The sequence below is a fragment of the Furipterus horrens genome, unplaced genomic scaffold (assembly GCF_987537825.1).
Source record: "Furipterus horrens unplaced genomic scaffold, mFurHor1.1.pri manual_scaffold_10, whole genome shotgun sequence".
In the NCBI taxonomy this organism is placed as follows: Eukaryota; Metazoa; Chordata; class Mammalia; order Chiroptera; family Furipteridae; genus Furipterus; species Furipterus horrens.
This window is the reverse complement of record NW_028327180.1, coordinates 83,528,424-83,539,425: the sequence shown is the minus strand read 5'-3', so window position 1 is coordinate 83,539,425 and position 11,002 is coordinate 83,528,424. Positions and strand designations below refer to the sequence as shown.

General features: G+C 46.6%; 1 protein-coding gene across 2 annotated transcripts in view; it reads right to left on the bottom strand.

Annotated features, from left to right (window-relative positions):
* Window positions 1-3,053: 3,053 nt before the first annotated feature.
* Window positions 3,054-11,002, bottom strand: part of SLC36A1 (solute carrier family 36 member 1) — a 33,780-nt gene continuing 25,831 nt past the window's right edge. For both annotated transcript variants that reach the window (XM_090288444.1, XM_090288445.1), the window contains exon 11: window positions 3,054-3,741. In XM_090288444.1, coding sequence (XP_090144570.1) covers window positions 3,470-3,741 — 272 coding nt within the window. In that variant the 3' untranslated portion in view covers window positions 3,054-3,469. The remainder of the gene's footprint in view (window positions 3,742-11,002) is intronic.

Here is an 11,002-nt window from a genome sequence, read left to right as displayed (position 1 = left end):
AAACCCACTGATACAGACCCCCCCCTTGCTGTGGGTAGTGAATAGAAAAGGCTGTAAACAGACATAAATTGACACTTTGCACTTCCAAAAACATGAGGCAAACATGTAGTGTTAAACAGAAGTGGTATTTTACAATTTTGGGAGAAACTGGAGGAGAAAAAAAAACAAGATAGGAATACAGGAGTAGGGGGAAGGCTTTCCTAACACATCTGTTTGGTGGGATCATCACTCTGAGAAAACTGCAAGTGCTACCTTTTGTGAAGGTAGAGAGCAGTGAGCATCAGCCAATGCATTTGGCTGAGGAGGTGAACAGCAGGGGGAGGGCGTAAGCCGCAGGTTCTCAGCAAAGACCTGTCACACATTCACATATATCTGGCCAGCGTTTGTGCAGATGAAGGGATCCTAACAGCTGGACAGCAGCACACTATAAATAATGTCACCTGTGAACGGTGACAACTTCTAGGTAAATTGAATAGAATATGCCAGGTCATGCTCTTCCCAGCAAGCACCTGCATAAAAGGGGAGGCACACTGCCGACGGGGAGTCGGAAACTGGCTCCCAAGTGGGGTGTGCAGGTCAGAACAAGGGGCTCTGAGCAGCTACCTGCGAGCTAATAAAAGTCTGCGGCTTCACTGAGACCAGGGGAGGGACACAGAGCCTAACAGTACTGAGCCAGAAAACGCAGGATTTGCCTTTGGTTTGGCAGCAGCAGCCTCACACTCCAGAAAGCCTTTGCTTTGTTGCTCCTGATCAGACTCCAGCTTATGCTGGAGCTTTGTTTCCAGAGACTGGAGCAAGGCACCGGAAGAGGCTGGGCAGCTGGTTCTGGTCCCTAAAGAGTGATGAGAAGAGACCAAGGGCTCCCTGACTACAGAAGGCCCAGAGGCAGCAGAAGAGGAAGCTCCCCTCAGCGGGCCCAGACGGCTGCTTCCAGAAGAGGAGGAAGGGCTCCCTCCCATTGCCATCCTCAGGCTGACCCTTTTCCTCAACACCAAATTGCAGTGCAGCTGCACAACCAGAAAGGCCCACTGACTGGGGTCACCTTGCCTGGTCTTCTGAGTCAGCCATGCAATCAGGCGGTCAAAGCAGGAATACAGAAAAGAGATCAAACAGAGGGAAAGCCATGGAAGATTAGCTTCCAGAAGCCCCAAAGCCAGAGCCACCTCTCCTGTACACCATATCCTCTGGGTCAGGGATCCTGAAGCAACAAACAGCCCGCATTTAGCTAAGACCCAGGGCCAGAGGAACTCAACACTGTGCTCTCCAGCCCTCCAGCCCCAGTGTGACTGCCCCCCCGGAAAGCACAGCTTGGAGCAGCTCCCTGCACGCACAGCAGCTTCTCCCACAGAAGCTGTGGGCAGGACACACGTCTGACCCACTTCTACCAACATGCATCTTCTCACTGAAAACACCTCAGGACCCCTGCGGAAAAGACTGCTGGAGTCCAGGCAGATGACAAATCCTGAACCCACTTTGGTCATTTCTAAGTCTGAGGCTTCAGCAGGCAGGGCTGCTGCCACCTCCAGCTAGAATCTTGGTCATATAAGCACCTGTTAGGGACCACCAATGAGCAGAAACGGTGGATGAAAAGTGTCCACCTAAGGGAGACCAAGTCACCACTGAGCACATCTTCCTAAGTTAGTAAATTGTTAGGTAACTTAGGAGTTACTACAATGAGAAAGTTTGGCTTTGGAACAGAAAAGGAAGAAAAAGCTGGGGCTGTAAAGGTGGGTACGAGCCCTTAGGAGCTTTGGTAAAACACAAAAACAAAACAAACAAAAAGCCCTGGTAAAGTTGTGCTGCTCTCCCAGCTTTCAGGGCGACTGTAGCTCCAGGCAAGGAAGCAGGAGCCTGGAGGCAGGAGTGGAGGACAGCAAGACCTACCACACGCGCGCGTGCACACACACACACACACACACACACACACCCAAGAGATAAACAGCTAATGACTAATGCCCTTCCGAAAGCTTTATCACACAAAGAGGGAAGATGGGGCAGCCAAGAGCAGGGCAATGTACCATCCTCTGCCTTCTCTGCAGTTTGTTCCCAAATCTGAAGGCTGACCTTTGAGGTAAGCCAACCCTGAGGCTATTTCTGATACTCGGTGGGGAGAGGCAGGCTTCGTAATTAGTGTTTAGAACACAGGGGACCAAAATCCCAACTAAGTGGTAGCTTTAGAGTCCAGGTCACCCAGGCAGCCAGGACAGGCACTGTGTCTGCCCTGGCCATGCGGATTGTAAACAACCAAGCACCACACTTAGTGTCAGACCAGCTGCTGTAAATTTTCTGAACTTCATCTCGTACTCTGTGCACACTGAGCTCACTGTCTCTTCTATGGCAACAGTGAGGGTGTCTTCCTGGCATGATGACAGCTGAATGCCACCATGCTGTTTGCATGTCAGGGGCTGAGGCTGGGACACAGGCCTGAATGTACAAAGCCAGCATTTTATAAGCCTCCCGTGGGCAGAAACACATCCCACTCGGCCATCCTTTCCCTCGGCCTAGAGCACTGGCAAATATTTCCTGAGTCCTTCACATCTCAATATGAAATCAGGCTGGTCGATGGGAGGCAAAGGCCATGCCTCCCCACAGAGGTACACATTTAGATGATCCTGATTAAAATCTTTGAGGCACTCAGCCTTGTGTGCTGAGGACCTATGCAGACATTTCCTGGAGCAAGTTTCTTTTCAGCAGGAGAAGCTGATACAAGTTTACTGAGGAAGGAATGATTCACAATAACCTCAAATCTAGAAAGTCTAAAAAGAAAAGATAATTTTAAATAAAATATAAATATTTCAATTGAGGCAGCACTTGGTATCTTTTGGGAGCTAAAGCAACTGAGAATACAGTACTGTGACCCACTCAGGGATTCAGAGAGGAGAAGGTGTGGCCAAGGGTCACAGCAAGCCGGACGGGAAAGATTAAAAACTCCAGCTTTGGGGGCTGGTTTTAAACCACTAGGCAGGATCCAGATACCTGCCAGAGACTTGACTCGATAGAAGAATAGTAAGGTAAAATATTTGGGATAGATATGAAAAAGAGATTGGCCCTACTTTATAAAGAGAGAGTTCCTACTTATTTAATCTAGGTCTGGACCAGAAAAGGAAATGTTAACATTTTTAAATAAAGTGAGCTGTGCAACGAGAATAATTTGGGGACGTGGGTCAGTGGAGAGAGGCAGGCAAGGGAGAGGGCATAATGAGGGAAAACAGTTGTAAGGTGCAGGGTTAAATAAGTACAAATGAACAACGATGGCGCTGCCATGAGAGGTACCTCCTGTGTATCTGCCAGCCACCCTCCCCCATGCCCTCAATCCTACCTGGCCCGGGGAACCTAGGTGCCAGGTAGCGGGGTTCCTGAACAGCAAACTTGCTTTTCCCCAGAGCCTGGACCCTCCAAGGCTCTGGGGCCGGGGGCTAGGGAACACATTAGGGTGGGGTGGGCAGGTGCAGGGGATCCACCCAGACAGCTATGCAGAGGCACTGGTGGAGTTGATAAAAATGGGAGCGTTGCTTGGCTGGATTAGCTCGTAGAGAGCCTCGTAAGTCCCCACCACAAAGCCCACAAAGCCCAGGATGCTGATCAGGAAGTCCTTGGCGATGGTGAGGGGGCTCATGCCCTCCGAGTAGTAGGTGGTGATCTCCAGGAGGGGCGGGATGATGAGCGCCAGGGCGCTGCTGCTCACGGAGCCCACCAGGGAGATGACCAGGTCCAGGCGGGGGATGAGGATGGCCAAGATGCCTGCGGGAGAGAGGACATGGGTGTTCACAAGACTGCCCAGAGCTGGAAGGGACCTCCTCACTGTTTTGCAAATTTAGCAAGTGTCCCCCCATAGAATGGAGAGCTCCAGAAAAACTTAAGACATGATCTGGCCCAATCTCTCATTCAACAGATGAGAAAATGAATGCCCAGACAGGTGGAGTAACCTGGGTCTTGCTGCAAGATTGGCAAAACTGGGACTGGAACCCATACCTCCTGGCTCCAGTCACCTAGCTTTCAGCTCTCCTAGTGCTGTATATGATTTCCATCTTCCAAGGAAGAGGAACCAAATGACATCCCAATGCGTTCTGGTCCTACAAAGGAGGAAGCGTGTGGAGAAAAAAAGGAAGTGGACCATTCCGGAGTGACTGCTCACTGTCTCACTCCTGAGGGTACCTCCAACACAAACATCTCTACTTGACTGATAAGAAACAAAACAGGGGGAAAGCCCTCCTTCTTCTGGAAGGATGCCATGATAAACCCCAATTCACAGAATGTGATCCTACAGGGAAAGTAGAAGCAGTTCTGTGTGAGGCTGACTGCACCCACGATGACCACGGCCCTGTGCCAGGACAAGCTGGCAAGTGGCTCCCACAGCTGAAGCTTCGGCACGGGTGTACGTGAGGAGGGTGGAACTGACAAAGATGAACGGGGGCTGCATTAGGAGATGCCATCAGCTTCCATACCATAGTGACAACTGTACCACTGTCAAGCCGGCCGGACAGCGCTATTTAAAACCAAGGGGAGGAGGCTCCACTGAACATGTTGATCCAGTGGCCATCGATCCCACGATCCCATCTAACTCAGCTTTCCACTGGAGGTGAAGGCCAATGTTTCACAAGTTTATTGAGGATTATGGGCTCTGGAATTAGGCTCCTGTATTTGAATCCTGGCTCTACCTGAGTGACATTGGGGAAGTTATGGCTCCTTTTGATTCTCGAGTTTTCTTGTGGGCAGAATAAGAATACTAATAGCTCCTATGACACAGAGATGTCATGATGACTAAAGGAGGTCACATGGGCACTTAACAAAAGGCCTGGTGTACAACAGGCAGGCAATATAGTTAACATTATCATCATGAGTGTATATTCTGCTGCTCGTGAAAAGTGCATCCTTAACTGGTTAGTACGCAAATGTATTTTGATGACTGTTTTCTCCACGGCTGGCCTCCAACTAGAAGTCCTCAGCATTGAGACAGCAATTCAGGGCGCATCTGTTACCTCCCTGAGCCCTAACACAAGTTACATTTGCCATGGGGATTTCAGTTCTAACTTTCTAAAGCAAAAAATGCAGTCAAATTGCTCTGAGGAAGGCGTCACACTGGTGAGGCTGTCTGAACATCACAGTCCAAGGCAGCCAATTTTACCCTTTAGATGGACTGTCTGAATCAATCGATCAATCGCCGCCTCTTTGCCTGAGCATCAGACAAAAGTCCTGGGTTGCATTTAGAGGCCAGGTTTTATGAGAAACACTTACTTTTAAACTGGAATACCACTCCCTGCAGCAAGAGGAGAGGCCTGTTGAAATTCGATTTATCAGGGGAGGGGCAGATTCACATCTCCTGTCTCAACTTAGTAGTGACCAACTATTGATATTTAAATGACTTTAGTTCCTCATTCACACTGGCCACATTTCAAGGCTACCTGTGCCCAGTGGCTGTTGTCCCGGAGAGCACAGACCCAGAACACTCCCATCACAGCAGACCATCTGGTGCCCAGCTGACTGCATGGCACCCCATATACTCAATGAGCTGAATCTGCCTGTGCTCCATGGGTATAGAACTCCACAACATGATTATTATCCCCACGCAAAGAGAGACCCAGAGAAATTACATATAAAGTGGCAGAGCTAGGACCTCAAGTCCCGGGTACAGTTCCATCATAAACTTGATGAGTAAGAAAATACAGACTAAAGGAGGGAGAACAGAGGATCTGGCTGACCAGCAGAAAGACCCTGTCTGTGAAGAACTGGGGGAGTCAGGTGTCAGGTTTAGCTCTTCCAGGGGACACCACAATGGTTTGGCAGAGAATCTGGCATATAGTCAGCCCTGACCTCTCTCTGCTTTGTAAAGGAAATAATACAAGGGTTTTGAAGCCTGATAATAAAAGGGAGTACAGGAGGCCTGAGCCTCAGGCCTGGCCCTACCACGGTCTCTCGCAGCCGTGGTGCAATCCTGTCCTCTTTCCTACTTCTAGCATCAACCTCAGTGGCCATTAGCCATCAACACCATCATTGTTCTGAAGCCTTCAGAAAGTCTATAAAAGGTAAAGCCTTTTAACAACAGTCTGTTTCAGTCCTTACATACTTTCAAATAAACAGAGTTGGTGATACTCCTCAAAACTTCAGGGTTGAATTTGGAGGAAAGTTGGAGGTAAAGTGTCTGTAGGCTGATGACAAAATGGTGTTCTCATCATGGATAACCTAACGCTCGATAAGAGTTGATCTGCTGTGTGCCCTGGAAAAAGACACTTGCCCTCTCTGGGGTCCTGGTCTCCATCTGCCCATACAGTAATGTGGTTGAGAGTTCAGGCTCCGGACTCAGAACCTAGGCTCATATCCCAGGTCCACCATAAACCAGTCAGTTAATTACCCTCTTTAAGACTCTCACTTCCCCTACTGCTATATAGGGATGGTCAAATGTAAAGATTTTAGAGAATTAAGCAATATAGTGCCTGCTTCATAAAATGTCAACTCATATAACTACCAATCCCTGCTCAGTGGCAGGCTGTGATCCAGGGTAAATCAGCTCACCATTCTGAGACTCAGCTTGTTTACCCCTGAAATAGGTGATTGTACTAATACTGATTGATTGTTGAGGTCCCACCCACCTCTGCATTCTAACAATCTATACAATGCGGACTCAGTATCATATGCCCCCCAACTCACTGTCAAATAGAAAGCACCGCATGCTGCCCAAGAGTGGCACAACAGAGCCATGGGACTCCTCTCCTAGAACACATGGTTGTCCAAATGTAGCTTCTAGCCCACCTGGCTTTGTGCCATTAAAGGGAGTGTGGGCTATTCCAATGGTCTCCATGGCTGCTCCAGCCTGCATAAGAGAAGGGAGCCCTTAATCAGGGATAGTGAGCCCCAGGAGACAAGTCAGAGGACCTGCCTGGTCCCTCCCACCTCCAAGAGTCTGTCATTTCCTCTCCATCTCTCACATTAACCAGAAGGACAGATGGACATTCATGATATGAGTGTGAAGTCAGATGTGCTCCACGCACTCTGTGATAAGAATTAAGTGGAAACAGAAATAGAAGCTTGTGTGATCAGAATCTTTTCTCAGATCGAGCAGATGTTCCACTTTATCATGATATTTCAAAAGCAATCTAAAAATTTGTTCTTCTTTTTACTACAAAGGATATACAAGATAAGCATGCATAACAAAAATATCCTTAATAGAGATTTTTTTAAACGAACAAAAATTTTCTCTTAAAGCCAGGACCACAGGGCTGGAAAATAAAGACCCTCCTCCTGTCCTAGATGGAGCAGATACCACAACTGAACCCTAAATAAAGCTTGACATTGGAGAAAGATAATGGAAGAAGGCAAGAAGAGGGAGCCTCCCACTAATATGAGGAAGAGAAAAAGGAGGCCTAAATTAGCATAAAAGCCCTAAGAGCTCAATAGCAGGGTATCTGTTTTGCAAAATGTGGCAAACTAGTTTTCACTAATTCCAGAGGCAGGAATTAGGTACTTAGGAATAATACAGGAGCAACTGAAATCTTTAAATGTATTTATGAGTTTAAGTTCTAGAAAGAGAAACTCAAGAAGGTAGAGATCTCAGGAAGCAGCTGTCTAGGAATACCCTCTCCCCACTCCCTCTGCACTCCCCGACAAAAAACACCCCAAAAAGAAGATGGCAAACACCCAAATGGCAGGTCCATAGCCCTCCGCAGCAGTTTAGCTGCGTCATGTACAGAAAGTAGCGGATGAGGACAACTCAGATGGATCACATGATTAGTCAAGAGGGCGCCAATGGTATTGCCAAACGTCTTCCCTTTGGGTTAAACGGCTGAAGTAACATGAGGTAAACGGCCATGTTCAGAGAAGGAACTGATTGGGATTCTAAAGTCTGTGGTTTTAGACCAGGGACAGAAAGAGCTGACTAATGCACAAGAGAAGAGAAAGCACTTAAGAGAACAAAAACACACTTACAGAAATCTGATCTAAAATCATATACCAATTGGACACTTACAGCTTCTGTGTGTTCGAGAAGCTCTTTCTGCTGTTTTATTATGACTGATTGTTGGTAAAGCCCACCCATGCTACTCTTAAGCATTTAGTAATCTACCTTTAAATTAATTATAGTCTTAGACAGAATAATAATTTCATTTAGTGGGGGTATAAATTTAAAAAGTACAAAAGCAAGGGAAACAACCTACATGTCTAACATTAAAGGAGTAGTTTAGTAGATATGACCCACCAACATGATGGACTGTCATGCAGTCGTGAAAATACTTATGAGGAATATATATATTCAAGATTTAATATTAAATAAAATGCAAAAGACAAAGTTAGTTATACTATGATTGAAATTATTTTTAAAATGCACCCATGAGGATTAACATAGATGATAAAATACCAAAGAAAATAATTTTGTTAGGACACAGGCGATACTGGGAATTTCTTCTTCAATAACCTTTGATCTAGACATTCTCCACATACCTTTACATTAACTTTCAAGTACTATTTTTTCAAGTAATATTTTGGTCAAAATCTAAAATCAAGCTCAAAGTAGTTATGCAGAATCACAGAATTTTAAACTTGAGAGAAAACTTAGTGATCAGATAACTGTCATATTACAGTCGAGGAAACTGAGGCCTCATGAGGGTCCCTGGGACTGGGGCAAAAGCACAGCTAATTTATGCTGCTCCCCTTCTTTATTTAGCTGTCAGACTGACAAGTGTGAAAGGCCAAGAGGTGCTGAGAAGCCACTCTGTTTGGACCTGGAAGCTCTGTGCTCTAAAGCAGGGGTCCCCACCCCCAGGCCATGGACCAGTACTGTCCATGGTCTGTTAGGAACTGGGCCACACAGCAGGAGGTGAGTGGTGGGCAAGCAGAAGCTTCATCTGTATCTACAGCCCCTCCCCATTCTTTGCATGACTGCCTGAACTCCGCCTCCTACAGATCAATGGTGGCATTAGATTCTCACCAGAGAATCTATGAGCTTAAATCATCCTGAAACCGCTCCCCCACTCCCTATCCCCCAGTCCATGGAAAAATTGTCTTCCACAAAACCAGTTCTTGGTGTCAAAAAGGTTGGGGATCACCGCTCTAAAGGGTCTGTCTGGCTGCTAGAATGTTTTACAGCTATACATTCTGGCCTAAACAGGCCTCTCAGTTGATATGGTTTTATGTTATTACATCTTCAACAATAGGTTTCTGAAATTCTCATAGCTAACTGAAGTGAAATGTTGCACATGGCAAATGTCACAAAGAATTAGTAGCAACCATTGAAGGACAGGTTAGTGTCTCATGGAATCCTAAGAAACTATGTTTCCTACACCTCTGAGCTCCCCAGGTGGAGCCAGCCCCTTCCAGCCTCTCCTTCTACACAAGCCCTGGACATAAGGTGACTAGCTGAGTTGACATTTCTAAACATACGGGCTGAAGTAACTACTGTCCCATATGCAATCGTAACAAAATGAGCACCATTCTCTGGCATGCATTATTTTCCCAACCCTCCTCCCCAGCAGTCTGAAATTCAGCATCAAAAAGGAGACACAGCAATCTCTGCAGGGTAGGGGAGAATGGTAAAAAAGTTCAATTCCAAGTGGGGAAAAATGAGGCTGGACCAAAGTGCCCTGCTCCTCTTGGGGATGAAGGGTGAAGAAGAGGAGAAAAAGTTGGGAAAAATATAAGAAAACACTAGATATAAAAATTTAAAAACCTGCCATTAAAATTTATGGGTATAATTGAAAAGAAAAATGAGTTATATGAAAGCTCTAAAATCATATACAAATTAAACTTGTGCAAAAAGATAGGAAAGTACAAAGGAAAAAACAACAAAAGAAACTCACATGAATACATTTAAATTGGTGCTACAATGAAATGCCTCTCTTGAATCCCACAATTACTTCAAAGTCTCCAGGGAAGTTGGAGAAGCCAGAGTGCTCAGAGATGAAGGGGCCACATCATTTAATAGGATGACAATGCAATGCAAAGTCACAAGAGACCACAGAAGGGAAAAACAACTGACTGCGCTTCAAGATCAAAAGCAGCTCGAGTCCTTTAAGCATCATGCTGGAGAAGGGAGGTGAGACCCACAGACAGAGCCAGAAAAAGTGAAGCAAAAACCAAGAGGCATCTAAGGACAGCATGAGATCTGTGAATCAGACTGGTGGCTCCAGAGGGGTACAACGGAAAGAAACCTGGCAGGAAGCAAGACATATGCCACCAGAGGCTGAAGCCAGACTATAGGAGGAAATGGGGCCATGAGAGAGATCAGGCCCAGCAGCACTGCCCCAGCTCTTGGGTCAGGGAGAAGCTGCTGCCTAGGCAGTGACAGCATGCTTCACCTAGACAGACCTGGTTTTTCTAGAGGAACCACTTAGAAAGAAAGCCAGTTATGTGAACTAGCCCCACCCTTTCTCCCAGCACCCTTTGGATCCAAGAATTGGGGCCCTGAGAGTTGACATTATAAACACCTGAATGTGGAATCCGACTCCTCGATACTTGGAGCTTATCCATTCACAGAAGAAACATACATATCTGAATCAAAGCATCCAGAGTTGCTGGCGGAAGAGTGGAGTTAAAACCTAGAGTCCAAGCATCCCATCATCAAGCATCAAAGCAATTTACTGGAAAAGCAAGATACATCACCTTCCTTTCTTTGCAGTAGCTCTGGGCCAGCAGTGACCTAGGCGCTGCCCAGGATTAGCTGCTGAGTGTGCATTTCTATAGCCTGGACTAGAAAGAGACCGAAGGTTTACCTAATAAAGGCTACAAGGAGAAGTCAGATTCTTGGTTGCCACCAGCTCTCTGGGCCTGGAAAAATCAAAGTGTCCACCCTCTGCCTGGCTCCTACCCAGCCCCATGTAGATATAAATCCTCAGGAGTGTTGCCCAAGATTAAATCAGAAAGTCATGGAAAGGCCTTAGTTCTTTACTCCGATGAGTTCTTTCCACACAGATACCCAGGATGATAAGCTTCCACCTACTATCCTTCAAGTAACATAGAAAAGAACTGCAGGTGGCTTGAGGAGGTCCATTCTGTTAGTGGCATTAGTTTGTCCCCT